The 24,221-nt window shown below is 49.2% G+C and overlaps 1 protein-coding gene across 8 annotated transcripts in view; it reads left to right on the top strand.

Annotated features, from left to right (window-relative positions):
• Banp (BTG3 associated nuclear protein) overlaps positions 1–24,221 on the top strand; it is a 76,797-nt gene that overhangs the window by 16,849 nt on the left and 35,727 nt on the right. For 5 of the 8 annotated variants that reach the window (XM_052166162.1, XM_052166158.1, XM_052166161.1 and 2 more), the window contains exons 2-6: positions 3,964–4,102; positions 5,425–5,516; positions 10,990–11,189; positions 20,805–20,921; positions 22,353–22,528. In XM_052166162.1, the coding sequence (XP_052022122.1) occupies positions 4,033–4,102; positions 5,425–5,516; positions 10,990–11,189; positions 20,805–20,921; positions 22,353–22,528 (655 nt within the window). In that variant the 5' untranslated portion in view covers positions 3,964–4,032. The remainder of the gene's footprint in view (positions 1–3,963; positions 4,103–5,424; positions 5,517–10,989; positions 11,190–20,804; positions 20,922–22,352; positions 22,529–24,221) is intronic. The other 3 variants (XM_052166163.1, XM_052166160.1, XM_052166159.1) reach the window with 1 other exon arrangement.

The following is a 24,221-nucleotide window of genomic DNA, read 5'->3' as shown; positions in this document are numbered from 1 at the left end:
TTTGGGCCTGGAGAAGGCCCAGGCTGCAGGCCCAGTTCTCTCTGGAGGAGGGCTCCAGAGGCTTCTGTACTTGTGTCTCTTTGTGTAGATTTGTAGGAGTGTCCAACCTTTTGACATTGTGACAGTCATCTATGAAGTTCATGTGTAAAAGCTATGCAATCAAATAAACCTCCCCCAAAGCAACCCTTGCTGTTTGAAGTGAGCATTTGTTACTCAGCTGAGGTGGATGTGGCTTGTGCACTGTGCGCTGGAGCTGCACTTGCTGCAGGTGAAGCTGAGGAGGTGAGTCTGGTGGCATTTGTCCTGAGGTACTGAGGCAGGCATGCTGGTGATTCTAGAATCTTTGCAGCCTTGAAAAGGGCAAAGACTTGTCTGTCTGCATTTTCCTGGAAAAGGGTCTGTAGTGTATTTTCAGTTCTTCAGTATGCTAGAACCCAGACTGCTTTCAGTCTAGTGCTGAATCTGGCTAGGTGGCTCTAGGAAGGTGAAGGCCGCTGCCTCGGCTCAGAGCTGAAGTTTGCTCCTCTACTTCGTTTCGAAGTAAGAAGACTGAATTTATGAGACTAGCTATGTTATCTTTCAGCTGTGACTGCTCTGTCTTTCAAGTTCCTCCTCAGAGGCCTTGGAAGGGGCCCAGGGGAGCCCAGGGGGGCTGTACCTGATCCCAGGCTCTGGGGACAGTCGTCTGGCTGAGGTTGAAGACAGCAATGGTGATCAGAGTTAAATGGCCATGTTCTGGCATCACCCTGACACTGTCAGTGTGTGTGCCTGATCACTTTACAAGTGAACTGTGGAAGGTAGAGAAAAACCAGAGAGCTTGCTTTCCTCTCATGTGTCCCAACCATTGACTGTGTAGACGGACACCCCCCACCCCCACCCCTGCACATCCTGGGCATACCTAGTCCTTCCTCCTGGGCATAGCTCCTCCTCCCTCCTGGGCATAGCTCCTCCTCCCTCCTGGGCGTAGCTAGTCCTTCTCCCCTCCCTCTCTTTCTACCCCCAGAGAGCAGCACTCAAAGGCCAGTCCTTGCACACTGCACTACATCCCACTGCTCAGCTTTCTGCTGCTGCTAAAGACACTGCCCTGGGTTCCATTATGCTTCTTTTTTGAGTGAATCTTTGTACAGTAAGTATCTATGCTGGAAGGTGCCTGTGTCCCAGTGTCATTCCAAGGCCCCTGCAAGCCACTGGGGCTCAGTGCCTTGTCAGATCTCTATGTTGTCAGTTATCCAGCAGGTGGAGCACCTGTCCATGGCTTGGCCTTTCCTTGTGACTGATTTTTTTATAGGTTTACCTGTCTTTCCTACTGCTGTGAAAAGAAAAAAAGAATTGGCTTAGGTATAGTAAGTATTTTTTCCAGTTTGAGTTCTTTTCTTAAAGAAGCCCTTTGATTAAATAAAATTCAAACAAAACTGCGTGTGAGGTGTGGTGACTTAACTCATGGACGCACCGCTCTTCTGCAGCTCACTCACAGTGGTTTCCATCGCACAACCCAGACTTGAAGTTTTAATTGTTGTTTCGTTTTTGCCCTTTCCTTGGTTTTGCCAATTTTAAAATTCACTTTAATTTCTACAGACCTTCCATCATCTCTTCTGTTACTGTGTTAATAAGATGTGTTGTCTGTAGTGCAGTACAACACTTCATTCATTCATTCATTCATTGCCTGTTTGATTTCTTGCAAGGTGAGACCCTGGCACCCTTTTTCCCCGAAGAACTGGTAAGGAGAAAAGCTTGTGAATTTCCAGTGTTTCTTCACCTCACTGCAGCAGTTAGACTTGGTGATTGTCAGCGTTTTCATGTTTACCCAGAATAGGACTTCACATCGGTCTGTGTGTCCTGTAGATGTGAGCCCAGCAGTGTTTGTGGGGCCCTTACTTGAAGGCTGCTTCCTTCAGATGGGAGTCCAGTGATTTTACAGTGTCCTTATATGTGGTTTAAAAAGTCTGGGTTCAGACTTGTTTGGAATATGTAATTCCCCCTTTCTTCAAGAATCTGGCTTCTGTGAGATCTGGCCCTTGAGCACCACAGCCAGGCTCCAAGGGCATATAGCCTGCTACTTTGCCCATAGCTGCCTCTGGCCTTTCAGTGCATGGGGCAGAGTATGTCAGCACATACCCACACCTGAGTTTGCCCTTTCTGTTCAGATTGTGGTACCCAGATATATAGTTGATCACTCTCAGACCATGATGCCAGCTTCTACACCTTCAGGAGTCTTCAGGATTGGAGTGCCATGTGTAGTCAAAGCAGACAAAACATACTCAGCTACTTAGCAGGGGCTCCAGTGCCCCTTGAGCAGTTACTGAAGATGGTTAGAATTTATTTTGTAGGTGAGTTCTCCCCATTTGAAAGTTACATTGTATCTGTTGTCAGAGCAGGGAAGGGAGGCGCTTCTCTGTCTGACAGCCTTCCTCAGTGCCCAGGACCCTCAGCTGAGTTGGTCTCTTCTACTGATTCTCGTTTTCTGAAGTTGTTTTACTTTTGCAGAGCCTTTCCTACACATTTGTGTAGGAGGGTGCTATTCCTAGACACTCTATATGCATCAGCGTGCTGCCTTTAGGCTTGATAGGGATTTTTTGTTTTGATATAAAATTATTGGCTCATATTTCTTTCTCATAGTATCATTTTATTTTATTGTGAGTGAATGTTTTGTCTGCATGTATGCCTGCCCATTATTTATAATGTAGTGTCACAAGAGGCCAGAAGTGGGTGTCAGATCCCCAGGAATAGAAGTTAAAGATGGCTGTGAGTTGCCACGTGGGTGCTGGGGAAGGGCTTGGGAAGAACAGCCCTTTCAACTGCTCAGCTGTCTCTCCAGTCCTCCATCTCTCCAGCCCCTCTCATAGTAGCTGAGATATTTTAATCCACTTTTTCTTTGTCTGATTTGATTGAATTCTCTTTGTGTTGTAAGCCATCCTGCTCTTGGGCTTGGATGTATAAGGGAGAATTCTTTTTCCTCTGCAGGTCTGGCGTGCCCTTTAATAAATGGTTTCAGCACCTGTAGCTCCACTTCTGCTTTTAGGAACCATTCCCTTCTTTCCTGGCCGTGGGACCTAGGGCCTTGTGCTCGTTTTGCTGAGCTGTGCTTCAGGCCCAAGAGATGCCAGCCCCGAGGTCCCATTTCCGTGCCCCAGCTCTCTCCTGTGTCGCCCATGGTTTGCCTGCTGCTGTGTCCTCACCCGACTTCTTCGGTGCTCCTGGAACTCACTCGGAAGACCAGGCTAGCCTTGAACTCAGAAATCCGCCTGCCTCTGCCTCCCAGAGTGCTGGGATTACAGGCGTGCGCCACAGCTGCCTGGCCATGGTGCATTTTGAAACATTCTCTTTAGTCTTTTTTACTTTCTTCTGTTCCTATTCACTTTCCTGTTGGTTTTGTTAAGGCTCCACCTCTTGTATTTGTTTACTCTTGAGTTTTTCTAACTTGCTCTTTTGTAACTGTTCATTTTTAACCATTTATTTAGATCTGGGTTGATGGACTTGGCCTCACTTTCATGTTGAAGCATGAGGTCTTTGGCTTAATCAGAATGTCCCAGGAGCCGGAAGAAAGTCACAGTCGGACCTGCTAGGGTGGGGTGTCTGGAGGGCCATGCAGCTATACCTGGTTCTCTGGGATGTGTTAGTCACTGAGAGGCCTAGGCCCCCTAAGGCAGTGCTTAGCAGAGTGTTTCTCTAGGCCGGGCAGTGGGGGTCCTGGAGATGCTGGGCTTGGCCTGAGGGTTTCAGACCTGCTTCTAGAAGATCTGTTGGAGGTGGCTGAGGAGGGGGAATGAGGCTTTCCTTTCACTATTTAGAGGGGGAAAAGTAGCTAGTTATGTTTCTGAACATCTCTGAGTACTCAAAAATCAAGTAGAGCCCTACAGTGAAGCTCCTGCAGACCTTTAAGACCCCTTCAGTGCACAGAGCTATGATCAGTTCCACATCGGGACCACTAATCGTCCCTTCTGGTTCTTGACATTTGTTTTGCAGGTGACAGAAACCCTATACCCCGTGATTTCTGGACTCTGCTGGTCAGTGTGCCCCTTTCTCGCGCTCTGGATGATGTCAGAGCAGGACCTGGCGGATGTGGTTCAGATCGCAGTGGAAGACCTGAGTCCTGACCACCCAGGTACAGCTGGGAGACAGTAGATGAACTGGGGCCCTCCCCTCTTTCCAGTACCAAAGCCACTCTGCTGGGCGTCATTCCCCGGTAAAGCAGACACAGCAGTGATGCCAGCCTTGGGTGACAATTCAGATCATAGGATGGAAGCAGAGCTGCCTGCACGTGCGCGTGTAGATACACACACACACACACACACACACACATACACACACACACACACACACACACACACACACACATACACACACACACGTGTACACCCACACACACATTTATTTCTGCAAAAAAGAGTTAAGGCCATTCATTGCCTAGATGGCTGCTGGGTGCTGCCAAGGGAGGAGGCAAGGCTGACACAGATCTGTAGGTGTAATCTTGTCCTTTCTGTTGTGAGTGAGCACAGAGGATGGAGAAATGCACGGGCAGTCAGTGTGAGATAAACTGAACTAGTTGCATGAAAACATTCATGGCATAAAGGTCAGTAAAAATGCTGAGCACAGAATTCTGGGAAGGTGGCTGTGTCAGGCCAGAGCAGCGGCTCAGTGGCTAGGAGAACTTTCTTCCAGAGGACCTAGGCTTCGCTCCCACATTGGATAGCTTCCAACCACCTGTAACTCTAGCTCCAGGAGAGCTGATGCCCTTTTCTCTTCTGACTTCTGAGGGCACCCCAACATATCATATACATTGACATAGATATGTACATATACATAAAAGTAAGCCTTATGGAAATGATTGCTCTGTGAGAGAAAAGCACTAGTTCCCGGTGTTCCATAGAGTGCAGTTTGCAGAGATGGTGTTGCTGCTCTTTGGCTCAGTGACCACCACTTTAATACTGTTCTGTAGAGGCTGGCATTGGGGTCAGCAGGGACTCTGGGGTGTCTCTTGAGCAGCTTTGACTTCCATGCAACTCAGCCTGTTGGCTGAGCTCGTTTGGGGCATATGACATGCAGAAGGCTATGGCTGTCGTATGCACACTCTCAGCCCCGTGTGGGAAGCGGGCCCGGGACCCTCAGGCCAGGTGAGGGTGCTTCTGATTTCATGGGGAAATGGCCAGCAGACACACTATGTGAAGCTGGGAGAAGACCTATGGAGGCTTGGCCTGCTCAGCCTGCTCAGCCTGCTCGGCTCTGGAGAATATTGACTGGGTGGTCTGATTTTGGTGGGGGTGCATGAGGGAGCGCCCTAGTTCTGCTGGCTGAGGATTTTAACAGAAATGGGCTGTGCTGTTTTCATGAGCCTTAAGGTGCCAATGCTGTGCTTGGCTGTGGTGGCAGAGAGCCCCGAGGGACTCAGTGTGCTCACTCCATTTTCCATCTCTGGTTGCTTTTCAGTTGTTCTGGAAAATCATGTCGTGACAGATGACGATGAGCCCGCTCTGAAGCGCCAGCGGCTAGAGATCAATTGCCAGGACCCCTCCATAAAGGTGCTGTGCGGTGTCATTGTCTTTTCTATTTTCTTTTCTTAATTATTGGATATGTTCTTTATTTAGATTTCATATGTTATCCTCTTTCCCAGTTTCTTCCCTCTGCTTGTATGAGGGTGTTCCTCTACCCACCCACCCTACTCCCATCTTCCCGCCCTCGATTCTCCTACACTGGGGCATCTGTTGATCCTTCATAGGACCAAGGACTTCTCCTTCCATAGATGCCTGACAAAACCGTCCTCTGCTACGTTTGCAGCCTGAGCCATGTATACTCCTTGGTTGGTGGTTTAGTCCCTGGGAGCTCTGGGGGAGCAAATATGGAGACAAAGCCTAGAACTCAAGAAGTCCCGCCTGCCTCTGCCTCCCAAGCGTTGGGATTAAAGGAGTGCACCATCACCGCCCGGCTGGATTCTTGATCTTAGAGCATAAGCCATTGGTGCTTTGTTTAGGAACTTTTCTCCATGCCCATGTGTTCAAGGCTCTTCCCCACTTTCTCCTCTGTAAGTTTTAGTGTATTTGGTTTTATGTGGAGGTCCTTGATCCACTTGGACTTGAGCTTTGTACAAGGAGAAAAGAATGGGTTGATTTGTATTCTTCTGCGTGCTGACCGCCAGTTGAACCAGCACCATTTGTTAAAAATGCTGTCTTTTTTTCACTGGATGGTTTTTGCTCCTTTGTCAAAGGTCAAGTGACCATAGGTGTGTGGGTTCATTTCTGAGTCTTCAGTTCTGTTCCATTGATCTCCCTGCCTGTCTCTGTACCAATATCATGCAGTTTTTAATCACTATTGCTCTGTAATACAGTTTGAGATCAGGGATGGTGATTCCCCCAGAAGTTCTTTTATTGTTGAGAATAGTTTTCACTTTCCTGGGTTTTTTGTTATTCTAAGTGAATTTGCAAATTGCTCTTTCTATGAAGAATTGATTTGGAATTTTGATGGGGATTGCATTGAATCTGTAGATTGCTTTCAGCAAGTTGGTCATTTTTACTATATTAATTCTGCCAATCCATAAGCATGGGAGATCTTTCCATCTTCTGAGATCTTCATCGATTTCTTTCTTCAGAGACATGAAGTTCTTGTCATACAGATCTTTCACTTGCTTAGTTAAAGTTACACCAAAGTATTTTATATTATTTGTACACCCTAATTCTTTCTCAGCCTGTTTATCCTTTGAGTAGAGAAATGTTACTGATTTGTTTGAGTTAATTTTATATCTAGCCACTTGGCTGAAGTTATTTATCAGCTTTAGGAGTTATGGAATTTATGGAATTTTGGCGTCACTTAAGTATGTGATCATATCATCTGCAAATAGTGATATTTTGACTTCTCCTTTCCAAGTTGTATCTCTTTGACCTCCTTTTGTTGTCTAATATCTCTAGCTGGAACTTCAAGTATGATATTGAATAGCTAGGGACAGAGTAGACAGCCTTGTCTAGTCCCTGATTTTAGTGGGATTGCTTCAAGTTTCTCTCCATTTAGTTTGATGTTGGCTACTGGTGTGCTATATATTGCTTTTACTATGTGTAGGTATGGGCCTTGAATTCCTGATCTTTCCAAGATTTTTAACATGAAGGGATGCTGAATTTTGTCAAATGCTTTTTCAGCTTTTGTTTTTTGTTTTTTTTGTTTTGTTTTGCTTTGTTTTTTTTTGTTTTTGTTTTTGTTTTTGTTTTTTTGAGAAAGGGTTTCTCTGTGTAGCCCTGGCTGTCCTGGAACTCACTCTGTAGACCAGGCTGGCTTTGAACTCAGAAATCCACCTGTCTCTGCCTTCCAAGTGCTGGGATTAAAGGCTTGCGCCACCACTGCCCGGCCTTTTTCAGCATCTAATGAAATGATCATGTGGCTTTTTTCTTTGAGTTTGTTTATGTAGTGGATTATGTTTATAGATTTCTGTATATTGAACCATCCCTGCATCTCTGGGATGAAGCCTACTTGATCGTGGTGAAGGATCGTTTTGATGTATTCTTGGATTTAGTTGGCAAGAATTTTATTGAGTATTTTTGCATTAATGTTCGTAAGGGAAATTGGTCTGAAGTTCTCTTTCTTTGTTTGGTCTTTGTGTGGTTTAGGTATGAGTGTAATTGTGGCCTCGTAGAACGAATTGGGTAGTGTTCCTTCTGTTTCTATTTTGTGGAATAGTTTGAAGAGTATTGGTGTTAGGTCTTCTTTGAAGGTGTGATAAAACTGTACTAAACCCATATGGTCTTGGGCCTTTTTTGGTTGTGAAACTATTAATGACTGTTTCTATTTCTCTAGAGATTATGAGACTGTTTAGATGGTTTATCTGATCCTGTTTTAACATTGGCACCTGGTATGTGTCTAGAAAATTATCCTTTTCATCCAGATTTTCCAGTGTTGTTGAGTATAAGCTTTTGTAGTAGAATCTGATTTTTTTGAATTTCCTCAGTTTCTGTTGTTATGTCTCCCTTTTCATTTCTGATTTTATTAATTTCGGTAGTGTCTCTGTGCCCTCTGGTTAGTCTGGCTAAGGGTTTATCTACCGTGTTGATTTTCTCAAAGAACCAGTTCCTGGTTGGTTGATTCTTTGTATAGTTCTTTTTGTTTCTACTTGGTTGATTTCAGCCCTGAGTTTGACTATTTCCTGCCATCTACTCCTCTTGGGTATTAACTTCTTTCTGTTCTAGAGCTTTCAGGTGTGCTGTGAAGCTGCTAGTGTAAGCTTTCTCCCGTTTCTTTTTGGAGGCTCTTAGAGCTGTGAGTTCTCCTCTTAGCACTGCTTTCATTGTGTCCCTTAAGTTTTGGTATGATGTGTCTTCCATTAAGTTCTAGAAAGTCAGTCCTTCCTTCCTTCCTTCCTTCCTTCCTTCCTTCCTTCCTTCCTTCCTTCCTTCCTTCCTTCCTTCCTTCCTTCCTTCCTTCCTTCCTTCCTTCCTTCCTTCCTTGACCAAGTTCTCCTTGCTCCGTTTCCATGTGTATGTGGGATTTCTGTTGTCTTTGTTGGTATTGAAGACCAGCCTTAGGCACTGTGTAATTTTTTACCATCAACCCGGGCTTAAAACAGCAGAGCAGACCCTTTTGCTCTACAGTGGCAGGGCCACACCTTCTGCAATTCTAGGGGAGGCTCTCCTTGCCTCCTCTGGGCTGTGGCCTATATGTCCCAGCCTTGCCACTACAGTCCATGCCTGAGGCCTACCCTCACTGAGGCCCAGATGGGTCATTTATTTAAATATGTGTTCAAATGAGGCCACAGGAAGGGCCTGGGCTTGTTCAGAGATGCTACTGAAATGCTGCATAAAAGCACCGGCCCTGTTCTTCTAGCAAAAGACAGGAGGGAACACTAGCTTTGGAAGAGGACAATCGAAGAGTCCTCCTGTGTGTGCATGAGTGTGCCTCAGGTGAGAGGAAAGTGGAAGGTCACTGTGGCCCACCCTCAGTCCTGAGGTTTGCTGGCTGGGCGAGTAGGCTCCCCAGTCAGTTGGTGAATTGTTTCCGGATTTTCTTATTTGGGATCCAGTGTCTGTAGAGCAAGAGGTAAATATTATTACAGGAGGAGAAGTTTACAAGAGTGACTCAGTTGACACCAATTCTCTTCATAGGCATCTCAATGGTGACTTCTTGAGATGCTCAATTCGCTCTGGTAACAAGAAGGTAGTATCAGTGGAAGTTGGGAATTGAAAAATATACTCAGGTCAGAAGTGGTGGCGCATGCCTTTAATCCTGACACTTGAGAGGCAGAGACAGGCAGATCTCTAAGTTGTGGAACAGCCAGGGCTACATAGAAAGATGCCATCTTAAAAAAAAAAAAAATTGGGTGAAATCCACCTTGAGAGGAGTGGATAGAAGGACAGCATCAGATCTCAAAGTAAACCATGACCTTAACTGTATCTTAGGACACGTTTTTATCTGGTAGAGAAGCAGACCATGGAGGAAAGCGGCTGCCTGGGTTCTGCCAGAGACACTCAGCATGTGTGCTGTCACATGCAGCCATGTGCCGCATGGGATCAGAAGACATTCACATGCCAAATTGCCGGAGTAATTCTCAGCAGACAGGTCAGGGCTGTTGGTGGGCACCTGACCTGTGGAGCAGTGCTAGGGAGAATGCTGTCTTCTTCTTCCTTTGTGGGTTTACCTGAGATGTTAGTCTCAGGTAACAGTGATCTTTCTCAGTTGGCCACCACTCCTTTCTTATGGTGTGCCTGCCTGCATTGTTGATGCTGCCTCCGTGGAGAACCGGATGGGCATGTGGGGACGAGCCCAGTGCTGCTTGTCTCCGCACACTCACAGCCTTGCCCATAGACAGCATGGTTAGCGGGGGAAGGGTGATTCTTTTTCTTAACCTTCTTTTACTAGTGTCTTTCTGTGAAAAGAGACCTTTAAGCCAGGGTTCAGGGTGCTGGTTAATGACAGGAAATGTAGGAGTAAGGCCCACAGCATCTGAAGAAAAGAATGTTGTCTGACTGCTGGGTCTGGTGGGTGTGCAGAGAGGAGGTAGATGCCAGGCTTTGGGTATGCAGCACTTTCCCATGGCTGCTCCTACCTGTTGTGCACAGCAGGGAAATAGAGCAGCATGGTGTGTGTGTGTGTGTGTGTGTATGTGTGGCTGCTCAGAATGCTGAGCCTTGCGGCCATGCTTTGTCACCCCGTTGGTGGTGGTGTGGTATACCCTCAGCGATTGTTGTAATTGTGATACTGCTCTGAGATTCCTTTTGAAGCAGAGCAGAGAGGGGCCCCCACTAACTTGGACCAGGTGCAGAGGGACATGCTGTTCTGCCTGCCTGTGCTCTGAGGTGCAGTGTCAGTCTGAGCCACTGCCTCTGCGCTCATTGGCCAGCACCTTCTTTCTGATGTGTCCCTGAGGCTGCATTTCTTTTCCAGCTGAATCCTTCTTGTGTTTTCTTCAGAGGCTGCTGGTCTTATTTCCACATTTCCAGTTACCACCAGCACCCTGAGCGCTGACTTGGAAGTCTCTCTTCACAGTAGAATTCCTGTGTGTACCATGTCTCTGGTAGCTTCTGACAGGAATGGCACGTGGGGCAACAGAGCCATTCCCTCTGCTCTCTGTGGTCCTGAGTTATTGTGCCATGGCTGGCTGCTGACTGACTTCAGCTTGGCAGTTGGAACTGCTCCTTTTATGGACCACTAGGTGGCACACTCGATATTCAGAAGGTTCCCGGACGGGGTCATTGATAGGTTTCAGTGAGGCCATCAATTTTGGTTCTCAGGGATTGGATAGTAGGTATTATCTGTCAGCATTAGAAAGATTTCGTAGCTGAAATGTATAAATCTGTGGATGAGCAGTGACAAGCTTATTAGTCGATGGCCTTAGTGGAGGTGAGCTTGCAAGGGGCTTTTAGACACAGAGGGCTGGGCTCCTCACTGAATACCTTGGCATGGCCCAGGGCTCATTCAGCTGAAATACACTGGGTGGACGTAGGAGCCAGCTAGGGTCCTAAGGACGTGCTCCTCACAGTGGAAGACACCCTGTCTGAAGCTCTTCTGTTTCCCTTCCAGTCTTTCCTGTACTCTATTAACCAGACGATATGCTTGCGGTTGGATAGCATTGAGGCCAAGCTGCAAGCTCTCGAGGCTACTTGCAAATCTCTGGAAGAGAAGCTAGACCTGGTCACCAATAAACAGCACAGTCCCATCCAGGTCCCCATGGTGGCAGGGTCCCCACTTGGCGCCACCCAGACCTGCAACAAAGTACGATGGTAAGTACGGAAGAGCCGAGGCTCTGCAGGCTACCCTAGGGAAGTGTTCCCGTGCCAGCCCATTCGCTGCTGTCGCTGATCTGCCGCAGCCCCGGATAGCTGCCCTGGTGCTTCCATGGGACTGGTTTCATTTAGACCGAAACCAAACACAGGCTCTGCTGGGACGGCCCGAGTCGCTCCGGCTTTCTTTCTTGGCCTAAGCAGCCAGACTCAGCTCTCCTTGCCTGGCCATGAACTCGGCCCGTGTGTGCTGCTGCTTTTCTCTCTCTGTCTCTAGCTGGTCATTGCCTACCTTTTCTTAAAGGGGTGGTATTTATAATTTTTACTTGATCATAGCAAACTTTCTACTCAGTCTGAGCTTTGCCTTATGCCTAATTTTTAAGTAGGTTTGTGGCCTCCCAGAGAGCTTTGCACGGTTTGCACTCTGCTGCCATGGCGGACTCAGTGGGATGGAAAGGTGCCGCAGAAGGTGTCCTTCTCACACTGGGTCTTCTGGAGGCAGTGTGCCATGAGACCCTTGTGGGTGGCAACACCCACCCAGTGATCCGGTTGTTCTTATTCTTTCCCGTGGTGTCTAGGAGGAAGTCTGCTCATGGTAGTGGGCAGAGGGTTATCTCTGTGCTCCAAGACCTCCTCTTGCCTGTTGGGTTGGGAAGAACAATAGGGTGGCAACGCCAGCCTCAGCAGCCTAAAGGGACACCAGTGGCTTTGCTGTGGTCTGGGTGGTTGGTGGGTGCCACCCTGCCAGTGGTGCTGCTAACTAAAGCAACAGTAGATGCTTTTGTGTATTTAAGGGGTGTGGGAAGGGAGAGCAGAGGTTACTTTGGATGGTTTTGGGGTATTCAAGAGTCCTCTTTTGAGACAGTTCCTGATAAGGTCTGTTGGATGGAGCTATTCAGGCCTCTGGTAACTCTCAGCACCCCAGGTTCACTCGCTCTCCCTCCCTCTGTGGTCTCACGCCCCAGGAGAGGCAGGGCTTCTCTTATGACTGAAGTGAAGTGAGCATACCAGCTCACCCCCCCCCCCCATACCCCCTAAACACTTGTGCACACAGTGTCTGTGCAGGCTCTCTTTTGAAATGCCCCTTTGTCCCCAAACCTAATGTTTGGAAATACAGCTTTACGAGTTAATGGAGTGGCCTGTTTCTCAAGGGGAGGTGTGAGAGGATGACAGAGGGTGGAAGAGTCTGTGTTTGAACACGCAGTTGCGAATGGAGATGCAGCCTGGAGACGGTGGCTGTAGGCATCACCCACCAGCAGTGGAATATTCCAGAATGCTGAGTTCTTTGTGCCATTTCCAATGAAGCAAAGTGTAGTTCTTTCTAGACTGACACAGTAGTCGAGTTCTTAGAAAGTTCAAGTTACATAAAAACTGTAAGGACGTCTTCTACCTGAATCCACCTGGGCCAGGGTTCAGAGTCAGATGTCTGGTCCTCACGTGGGTGCTCAGGGCCTGGGGTGTTCATGTTGGGAGGGCTCTGTGCTAGTTGTCTCGGGTGTTGAAGCATACCTTAGTCTCCTTGGTCACACCAAGACTCTAGTGGCATTTTACATTGGTAGCCATGTTTGTCACACTGACTCCAGAGCTTTTGGGCCTGCAGCAAACAGCACTGTTGTCCCCAGGGTGACATAAAAGAGCAGTGATCTTTGCTTCTTATAAGATACTGCCTCTTCTGGGGACAGTACCTCAGACTTTGTCACTTGTGGATCATGGTGTCTTCAGGAGTTGGGGAAGTGTTGACAACATCTTTTTTCTCTGTTCTAGTTCTACCCGGTCATAGGAGGAGCAGGCGTGGAAGAGGGTTGTTTTTATGTACATGCTTTGGAATTCTGTCTGTTTGGGAGCACTGATTGCCAAGGTCACCTAGTTGAACATTACCAGGGCCTAGACATTTCCAAGTCTCATTTTCCTCATTAGGAAGATGAGAGCCGGGGTACTACCTGGGTATGATGGTGACAGGGCCACATTCCCCAGAAGGCTGTTAACAGGAAGCCTGAGGACAGCCTGGAGGACAAGAGCAGAATCCCAGGACTCCATCGATAGATGGAGGAAGTCATTGGTACAGATTCAGGAAGAAACAGAACTGTTACACAGAACCTGGCCAGTGGGGCATAGAACTTAGAAACACTGGGCCACTACGTGCTGGCTTTGAGTGTGACCCACAGAACTAATACAGGAGCCATTGCCAGAGTCCCCAGCTCTAAGGAGGCCTTGAGTGCCTAGAGATGCTCTTGAAGGACAGAGCCTCCCATTTGGAGACGCTGCAGAGGCCCAGATATAGAAGGAGGTGGGACCCAAGGCCCTCTCTCTGCTCTGGAAATCTATGCCCCCTGCTGGTCATTTGACACCTGCTGGACAAGGCTGAGGCTGCTGGGCTCCAAGGGTGCTCTTGTAATTGTTTGTGCTCCTTGGCAGACAGAAGGCTGTGACACACTGCCAACCTTAGCTGGCATGGGGTCCAGATTTTCGGATTCTGGACCTGAATGAGCAAATTTAAAGAAAAGAAGGCCTGTTTTCTTTGATGTGTAAGCTTAATAATGATAAAGATGTTTGTGAGGTCACAGGGGTGGGCATTCGGTGTCCAGAGATGGAAATGGACTGACTTCTGTTGTGCCTGGCTTGTCTTTCCTGCAGGTATGCTGTGAGTTTGATTTCAGAGTTGTAGGGATGGCAATGAGGTATTTTAATGCTTAGGACATTTGGAGAAGCAGTAGTTGTCGAAGCATCTGCATTGTTGTGGAAACCAGTGGTTTGGTGAGCCAACCTTTAATGCTGGCCTTCAAGCATTCTTTTTTTTTTTGAATTTTTTTGAATTTTTTTGAATTTTTTGAGACAGGGTTTCTCTGTGTAGCCCTGGCTGTCCTGGAACTCACTCTGTAGACCAGGCTGGCCTCGATCTCAGAAATCCACCTGCCTCTACCTCCCAGAGTGCTGGGATTATAGGTGTGCCCCACCACCGCCCAGCAGCTTCAAGTATTCTAACAAGGCCAGCACTGTGTTGCCTAACCAAAAGGCCTCAAGGGCCAGTGCAGGCATTTTCATACAGATGGCGAATAAGTTACCCTCCTGCTCTTTGCAGCTAGACACAGCCTGATGATGGAGCAGGAGTGTTGGTATGGTGCAGATGCAGTCCAGGAGCCTTGCGGGCAGCTTCCAGACAGAGGCAGGGTGTTGCCTCCAGGGTTGGCCCGTGGGACATATTGCTTAACAGCTTAACCACTGTTAGAACTAAGCATTTCCACCTCCACCTCCACCTCCACCTCCACCTCCACCTCCACCTCCACCTCCACCTCCACCACCTCCACCACCTCCACCACCTCCACCACCTCCACCACCTCCACCACCTCCACCACCTCCTCCACCACCTCCTCCACCTCCTCCTCCACCTCCTCCTCCACCTCCTCCTCCACCTCCTCCTCCACCTCCTCCACCACCTCCTCCACCACCTCCTCCACCACCTCCTCCACCACCACCTCCACCACCTCCACCACCTCCACCACCTCCACCACCTCCACCTCCTCCACCTCCTCCACCTCCTCCACCTCCTCCACCTCCACCACCTCCACCTCCTCCTCCACCTCCTCCTCCACCTCCTCCACCACCTCCTCCACCACCTCCTCCACCACCTCCTCCACCACCACCTCCACCACCTCCACCACCTCCACCACCTCCACCACCTCCACCTCCTCCACCTCCTCCACCTCCTCCACCTCCACCACCTCCACCACCTCCACCTCCACCTCCACCACCTCCACCTCCACCACCTCCACCTCCACCTCCACCTCCACCACCTCCACCTCCACCTCCACCTCCACCTCCACCTCCACCTCCACCCCCACCCCCACCCCCACCCCCACCCCCCCACCCCCCCACCCCCCCACCCCCTACCCCCTACCCTCCACCCTCCACCACAGTGCGCTGTGACCACTGGCATGCTTCAAGCCTTGTGTGTGAGGTGCTGGGTTCCTCTAGGACTGTGCATGGAAGGCAGGCTGTCTTCTGACTGAGCTGCAGTCTCAGCTCCCAGAAATACTTAAAGCAATTACTTCCATGTGTGTGGTTTGAGCATTAGTGTGTGTGCCAAGAGGTCGTTGGCTCATTTGGAGCTAGCATTCCAGGTGTTTGGGAGCCCCTGATGCGGGTGCTGGGGACTGATCTTGTCCTAAAAGAGCCACGACCTCGTCCCTCCCATGAATCTTTACGTTCCAGCACCCAGTTGTTTGCTCATTTCTGAACTCACCTCTCAACATGAAAATCTGTCACATACTAGGTAGCTGTTCTACCTTTGGGGCCTGTCTCTAGTTTCTGAGTTCATTTACTTCAGTGGCTTTTCTTTAGGATTTGAAAAGGAAGGAGCCTGGCATGTGGTGCACTCTTCATCCCAGCGTTTAGGAGGCTGAGGCTGGAGGATGCCGTGAACTGGGAGGCCAGCTGGACTTGTGCACCAAGACCCTGCTGCTGGAGCTTTCCCCTCTCTCCCAAGGGTTTCTGTGCCTTCACTGCATCTGCGCCAGCTCCCTTCCAGGTGTTCTGTCCTTCTGCGCACCTTGATACAGTTCTGTTTTCTGAAGGTGTGGCATAGGGTGACTTCTGGTTCATCTTCAGGAAGAACTTTCCCCACCCTTTCCAATAATCTTTATTCTCATGTGATACGGTACTGTGCATTATTAGTATTAAAAATAAAATTTTCCTCAAAAAAAACAAAAGCCAAAAACAACAACAAAAAATTGTCAGGCAGCTATCTGGATTCGCGTTTCTCATTCAGTAGGCTCTGAATTCACAGAAGTCTTCCTGCCTTAGTCCAGCCTGGGATTACAGACATAATCCACTATAATTGGCTTGGGGGGAGACTTTTCTGACACCCGTGTCTCCCCATCAGAAGGCTAGAGTACCATGATGAGGGTGACTTTTGAACAGGGCTCAATGCAGTGTGAGCCTCAGTGACTCTGAGCTGTGAAAGGTCATAAGTTCCTGGAATGCTGGCCACACCCCAGGAAACTCACTGGATTTCAAATCTTTAATTTTTGGTACTTAATGTCAACTTCTGACTGGCGGGTGAGGTGGCTCTAGACATCCTCTGCTTGCTGTATGCTTAGTGCTGCCCGCTGGCTCTGGTGCGCCATCTTTCTGTCTTCTTTGGGATGTCCACCAGTTGTGTGAAGACCTCAGAACCCTAAGACGCTTAGTTCAGGATGAGCCCAGTCTTAACTCATGTGGGCCTGAAACAGCAGACTGCATTTGTGGCTGGTGGGCTTGGGGTGCTGGCAATGCATTATTGAACAAAGTGGACAGAAGGCCACCACCAGACGCCAGAGGTGCTAAGTGTACCCTGTAGCAGGGTGAGCAGCTGTGAGGGGAGGTGGCTCAGCAGAACTGTTGTGTGTGTGTGTGTAACTGGGAAATTGTTGTATAGTTTTGTTTGTTTGTTTTTGCTGTTTTTTAAAGCCAAAGATCTCATGAGACTTGCCCAGGGCAATTGTAAAGTAAACTGAGGTCTTAGGTTCTAAGGGGGCTCTGGCTTCTCCCAGAAAGTTCTGATTTGTGAGAAGAAGTGTAAGCTCAGCTTTTTGTTTTGTTTTAGAAAGTTGCTGTTATAAGAGAACATTGGGTTCACATCTAACTTATCCCTGGCCAGCTCTATGGCCTCAGGTCGCTGAGATGTCTTCTGAGCTGCTATCTGTGGCAGAGGCACTGAGACGCCCTTGTCTGTATTTTGACTACAGCCTCTTTGGAAGATCCTGCATCGTCCCATCTCCTCCCTACCCCCCTTGTGTGTGTATGTGCGTGTGTGTGTGTGTGTGTGTGTGTGTGTGTGTGTGTATACATGCGTGTGCACACACTTCATCTCATGCTGCTGTGTGGAAGGCACCCCGTGTTCAAGTACGTTTCACAGTACTTGAAATGAGCAACTTGCTTCTCTTGAGGCCTTTGCGGCCAGTGCTGCCAGGCTCATTGGTGGCGCCCCTCTGAAGGGCTGTGTTCATACTGTGTTCATACTGTCCCGTGTTCATACTGTCCCGTGTTCATACTGTCCCGTGGCTGCTGCTCTGCCACAGTATCGAGCATGCTTTACTACTGAACAGTAGTATGTAAAGGTGATGTATTCAGCTTAGGTAGCTTCGACCACAGTCAACATCCCATAAGAACTGAACAGTCAGGCATGACTGTACTTGCCTGTAGTTCCAGCACTTGGGATGTGGAGGCTGAAGAGTTGTAAGTTTGAGCCTAGCCTTGGATACATAGATGCTGTCTCAAAGACCCCATGCCTCTCCAAAAGTCCCAGCAGTCTATGGGGCATATCATTTACATTTTTCAAAATTTTCATTGTTTTATGAAAAGATTTTTGTTTCGTCCATACGTTTGTAAGTGTGCCATGTGTGTATAGTGCCCATGGAGGCCATAAGAGGGCCTTATCCCAGGGATTGGAGTTACAGATGTTTATTACCCATTACATGGGCGCTGGAAACTGAACCTGGGTCCTCTGCAAGAGCAACCAGTGCTCTTAACTGCTGAGCCGTCTCTACAGTCCTTATCTCATTTCTATTTAATAGAAAAATAGACAACTTGGAGGGGGATGGGGAGGGGACTGTGAGGGAAGTGGGGAAACGCAAATAAATAAACAAGTATAAATTAATAAAAAGGAAACTCGACAGCTATGGGTAGAAGTATAAGTAGTTAATTCAGGATTGTAAAGGAATGAGTAGAGATCATAAAAAGAATTTCACCATATAAACCAAGGGGGGAATAGCCGGCTTGACCCTGGAGCAAAAGAGAGAGATATCCTGTGGGGCAACCCAGGGAGCGACAGGGGTGGAAGCCACCCTTGGCCGAGTTTACGCTTTTCACAGAGAAAACCTGGACTGGAAGAGAACCTGGACGGGAGGTCCTTGTAAAGGTAGACCACAGGCCAACTGTAAGGTCACAAGAGGTCTTTGGGGCCTAGAACCAGGCAAAAAGGATCCTTCAGTCTGATTCAAGAAAGCAGGCAGGTAGGCAGGTGGTAGGTTGATCTGAGAGAGCATAGAAAGAGTAACACAGACAAGTGAAGATGTTCTAAACTCAGCAGTAAATGAAGTTACTGTGAGACCAGCCTGAGGGATGCCTGCGAGTCTTCAGCTTCTTGACTATAAGAATATGCCAGGCAGAGCTGTGGTGGGGGAGATGGTGTGGGGGCGATGGGGGATTGGGGGTGCCAGCGGTGTTTGTACACTGTTAAGATGAATCAAAGGACGATAGATAGGCCTTGATGCCAGAAAGAATGTAGAAGACAGGAGCTCTCATGTGCAGCAGCACGGCCAGGCCTTCGAAGCTGGTGTCCTTCTTACATGGCCAGGCAGTGGTGCTCAGGGCCATGTGTACTCATGACCGAGGCACAGCCATGAAGATACCTACAGACACTCTTACCATTTTTCAGTGGGCCAGACTCAGTAACACTTCCATGCTGTGGAGCAGTTTCCAGCCACTGAAGCCGCAGTGGTGAGCTGCTCTGTGGCTGGCCCGCAGCTCCCTTTACATGACATTCTTGAAGGACAGACAGACGGTTCTCTAGAGAGATCCCGGGAGGTGGCAGAGCAGGGCTCTTTCTGGGAAAGGGACATTATATGGACCTGTGCAGGGGCTTACCCTGCCTAGAGCCCAGGTGCCCGTGTGGAATCGATGGCATCTGAAGGAGGCTTGCGGCTCAGGCTTGCGTGGGTTCAGGGCTGCTTGCTGCTGTTCCTTTCCGTTCAGGCTACATGGATTTCATAGCTGGGGACACTGTTCACAAGTGCTCCTGGGAAACTTTTAATTAATTCACAATGTTGACCGTATGGGACTTGTGTGTGCACATGGCTGTTTGGTGTGTGTGTGTGTGTGTGTGTGTGTGTGTGTGCTTACATGGTTTACTTTAGGAGCCAAACTGGCTCAGGAGCTGCTGAGCAAACGGTGTGTGAAGCTGTAGGAGAAAGGGGCTGCCTCAGGCCGGAGGAGTGGATACCTCCTTCCGGAAGGCTCCTGGAGCGGCCTCTCCTACCCTATCGCCTCTCCCTGATAGACCACAGTGAACTAAATGAGGAGCTGTAGTCCCATCTGTGAGATCCCACCTCCAGCAGCTCCCAGTTCTGTGTTTGACTAAGTCACTAAAATGGTAGGTCAGCCCAGATACCTCAGAAGTCACACAGGAGAATGAGCAAGCGTGTGGTCTGGAGTCATACACCTGGGACAGAAAAGGAGGTGATACTGTGTTCAGAAAGTCCAAATTTCGGGCACCGGGAAATGTTTTCCTGAGTCCGCATCTTAGTTTGGTGACCAATGTTCCCAGAAGCGTTTGTGTGTATGTCACTCTCCAGCACTTATGCACTTTTGCATAATATTTTAGTAAATATTGGGTGTCTTCTGGTTACTTGGATCAAGCTGTGGCTGATAGGATTGTATGGTACCAGGCCATGTCAGCCATTTCCATCTTGTGCTGTGAGTGTGGCAAGTGTGTGCTGGAGGCCACACAGCCACAGAAGCAGGCAGAGGCCTCCTGGGTTACTTTGGATCTCCATGGACACTTGATCTTAGTTTGTCACTTTAGGTGTCACCAGAGCATAAGTGGAATGACTGAGAGGCAGAAGTGAATGGCCTGCTGGAGGAAGTGAGTGCCCTGTCCTCTGGACAAGGACCCTGGGTCTCAGGTCCACGCTGTAGACAACTCTGTATCCTGAAGTGCTCCGACTTGACATGAGGATTGCAGTGGGAAGGAGTCCCTTGAGAGCCGGCTGCTGGTCCTGCTCAGTTACACCCTAGAGCTGCCTTCTGGGTGTTGCTGAACCTGGTGATTCTTGGGCTCTGGCCCATTCTCCTAGAATTTCTCCTCAAACTGAAGCCTCAAGGCCTCTTGGTTTGGTTCTGTGTTCTTCGGAGGGCTGTGGGTGGTGTGTGAGCGTGTTTTCCTTCACTGCCCGTGGGTTGGTTGACTCTCCCACTCTAGAGGGCAGCTGTGAGACCAGCACAGTGTTGGAGGGATGCGGCTGAAAGAGGCTGGGCAGCTGAGCCGGCTCAGTGGGTAAGCTCGTGCCTCTGCAAGCACGAAGTCTGAGTGTAAAATCCCTGACACTCTTGTAAAAGGCACTGGGGGCGTGGGGCAGGCAGATCCCAGGCTTGCTGACGTAGCAACCCAGCTGAATGGACTGGGTCACTCTTCAGTGGTAGACCTTATTTGAAATGAATAAGGCAGAGAGCAATGGAAGAAAACTCCCAACCTCTGTTCTGGACTCTGCACACAACTCACCTGTATGTGGTGCACACACAACCCCCACACACACATCACGCATACACCCAAGGGGAAATGAAGACGGACCTCTTTTCACGGAACCCTGTTGCTGAGAAGGCTTGCTGATGCATAGGACAGAAGGGTGCCTTAGCCTGCCCTGCCTACTCTGTTAAATGTTCGCAACCCACCCTGCCCATGCTGGGTATTTGGGTCAAACAAGAATACCGACAAGCAGGAATCTGGAGAGCCCCATCTCCAGTTTAGGGGAGATGTCCAGGACTGGACCCCGCTCTCTGCTATTGAATGACTCATGTGCTCTGACAATGAACGTTGTTGTTTTAAGGTCTTCTTTTTCTTGTGATTCTTTTGTTTCATAGCGTCGTCCCCCAGACTACAGTAATACTCAACAATGATCGGCAGAACGCCATTGTAGCCAAGATGGAAGACCCATTGAGCAACAGGGCACCGGATTCCCTGGAAAATATCATTAGCAAGTCAGTAGCCATCACCACCCCACCTCCCCTGCCACTATCATGAGGATAAGTGAGCGTTCCTGAGCCAGGGCTCGGTCTGAGCACATGTCCATGTCTGTAGTCACAGGGTCCATTTGGTTAGCAGCCACCATACTCTGAAGGTCAGGAAGGGCCAACCTGGTGCTTAGCAGTGGTGTGTGAGACAGCACGGGTGGGCAGCTTAAGGACCGCTGGGCTGGATCTGGTATGTGAAGAGGATGGATATTGCATGTGGTCAGCTGACCACTCCCATCTGTCTGTTCTGCAGTTGAGCCTCTTCTCAGTTTGGTAAATGATGTACTTGTGTTGAGTTTGTGACTTGTTTTTCTCATCCCTATCTTTGAGATGTTTTGAATGGAACTTGCATCAGAAATGAAAGTGCATAACAGCCATGCCGTGTGGGGCCTCTTCCTCGGGAAAGCGTGGCCACCTTTAATTACCAGCAGTATCTCGCAGATTCCTGCCTTGCTTTTTTTTCCTCTGTGGGGTGCAGCTCCTTCCAGCTTTGTTCTGGCTTCTTGTCCTGGACCAGTTCTCTAGGAAATAGGAGGCCTGGGGCTGCTGTGTGTGTTGTGGGGTGCTGGAGGCCTGCCACTCTGTTGGGGAGAGGATGTGCCTCCTGGCCGTCGCTGAGGTCATGGGTGTGGCGTGATGATGAGCCAGGTCACCGTGGGTAGTTCTGTGGGGTCACGTTCAGGAAGGACCTCCTGGCTCTGGGGAGGACCAGAGCTTTAAGGCCCGTTTGGCTTTGTCTACAGGAACTAGAGCGTTGCTTCCTCTGTGGTGTCTAGTAGGTCATAGTCCAAACTGTTGACAGAGTCATTCAGAAAACAAATCAATCCTGGGTCTCTTTTGAGTACTTTCTGCTGCTCGCTGTTTGGCTGCTGCTGCACTTCAGGGCCCTGCACCAAGAATGGCTCCCAGAGGACTCCCGACATTCCTGATGGCCTTGGAAGTTGATGCTAGGGTTTGTCTGTGGGAGTCATAGGGAGTGTGGAGGTGTTTTGGAGGCTAAGTCATCTTGGGTGTCTGACAGCCTGGGTGATGGATGGGTGGGGACTCTGACACGTGGTGACCATTGTACATGTGTGGATGGCCTCTATGATCTGGAAGCTGGATTCTAGGCTGAGTCTCAGTGAGTTGTGGTTCAATTGAGTTTGTGCTGTTCGTATTTGTAAGCAGTTGCTTTATATTGTATGTCTCGTTGGTCTCAGACTGTCGTGTTATGTTGCTGCTCATCTCCATGGAGGGTGCGTGTGGGGACATACCGCATGTTGGGGGACCCACCATGTGCATTGGCCCATGGTCAGCTAGACACTGGGATAAATCCACACAGCCGCGGGAGTCAGGGCTATCTCAGTGTACCACTCATGTCCTCTCACAGCCTGGGCTGCTGTGTTTGTTTCCCGCCAGCGCTGTTCCTGGGCGACGGCAGAATACCATCGTGGTGAAAGTGCCTGGTCAGGACGACAGCCACAATGAAGATGGAGAGAGCGGGTCGGAGGCCAGTGACTCCGTGTCTAACTGCGGCCAGCCAGGAAGCCAGAACATTGGGAGCAACGTCACACTCATCACCCTGAACTCTGAAGGTGCGTCCTCAGGGCTGTCATAGTTGTGCCTTTGTGCTGTACTTCTGGAAGGGGTGTGGCTTACTGTTGGTAAGAAGAGACACAGAGTGATGGAGAAAGTTAAAGCAGCTGGCATCCCACCGTGGCTGCCTGTCTCCCTGTGCCTGTCTCCCTGTGCCCGTGTCTTTCTCATGTTACTGGCATGTCTGCTGTGGAGCTGCCTCCCTGGATGGCCTGCTTTCTGAGGAGGAATAGCTTTTATGACCATGCACTAGTAGCCGCCACTGTTCTCAGCATTTCTCAGGTTTCCAGAGGCTGTTGCTAGGCTTAGAGAGTACAGGCTTCGTGGGCTGGGTGGCCTCTTGTGTTGGAGATCTGTAAGTAGCCAGGGAAGCAAGGGCGGGGTCTGCCTTCCCTAGACTCCTCCCCATGATTTCTTGTGGTCCCCATGGTGGGGCAGGCTCTTCTTCCCTGAAAAGTCTGAAGTACCTCCTCGCTACTAACTAGGTGACAGTAGTGTTGAGAGAGGAAGGAGCTCTGACAGGCTGAGCTCTGTGGGCAAATCCCACACATAGACTTTGTTTACCTGTGAGACTTTGGGAGGTTTTTGTTTCCTTATCTAAATGATTGACTTTTCCTATAAGCACTTTTTTTTTATTAGAGATTTTGCTTTTAGATATGTTACTGTATCTGATATATTAGAAATAATGTCTTTCAAAATTGCAGTGTTGGGAGTTGAAGCTATATACCACACACTTGATGGTTTTACAGTACACGTTCTAGCAGTTGCTTAAGTTTAGATTGTTGTTCCCAAGAGCTTGTGTGCTGACAACTTGACCACAGTCATGGCTTTATCGCTCAGAGGTAGACCTTTCATGGGGTGGGCCTAGGAGAGGAGTGGGGCACTGAGGCGGGTCCTGAGGAGGAGTGGGATCCTGGCCCCATGGGACCTTCCCTTTTGAGTCTCAGCGTCCACAGCCTCCTGTGCCCCGTGCTTCCTTTGTGACGACTGAAGACTGGCCACCACAGGGCCAGTGACCAAGGACTGAGTGACCACATATTTCCTCCGTGATGACTGAAGACTGACTGCCACAGGGCCAGCGATCGTGGACTGAACCCTCTGAAAGCTTTGCTCACTAGAAACTGTCTCTGTCACGGTGACAGAAGCAGGTTTAGTTACTCCACATTTCTCCACTGTCACCTTTGTCTGAATCTAGAATGGCTTATCATCCTTGTAAGAAACCTCAGCCCAGCTGGTCACTTGCTGCCCTCTCAGCCAGCCCTGGAGCTGCTGATTGTCTGTGTGAAGGAGAGTCCTCAGAGTACCTACTATGACTGCCTGGGTCCTGGCATCCAGAAGGCAGGCCATCATTGCCCCTGCCTCCCTCATAGGGACAGGGTCTGCATTCTCTTTCATTCTCTTTGCTCTGGTCTTTCTTTGTGCACACAGGGACTGAATTACCAGTGCCTCTCCCTGTGTGGCAGGGACCGTGTGCCCTATACTCTGGCACTCCCTTTGTGTGGCGGGGACTGCAGGCTCCCGGCTCCAGGCTTGCCTTCATGTGACGTGGTTGGTTGACAGGCATTTGCATTATTTCTGGCTTTGGCTGCTGTACATTGTGGTGTGTGAACATGAGTGTGCAAGTTTTAGCATCTATGTGAACTCCAGGCCAGGACAGCTGGCTGTTTTTATACTGAGAAGAAAGGTGCATCC

The sequence above is a fragment of the Apodemus sylvaticus genome, chromosome 21 (assembly GCF_947179515.1).
Source record: "Apodemus sylvaticus chromosome 21, mApoSyl1.1, whole genome shotgun sequence".
Classification (NCBI taxonomy): domain Eukaryota; kingdom Metazoa; phylum Chordata; class Mammalia; order Rodentia; family Muridae; genus Apodemus; species Apodemus sylvaticus.
Note: the sequence above shows the minus strand (reverse complement) of the source record. Positions and strands in the feature narration are given on the sequence as shown.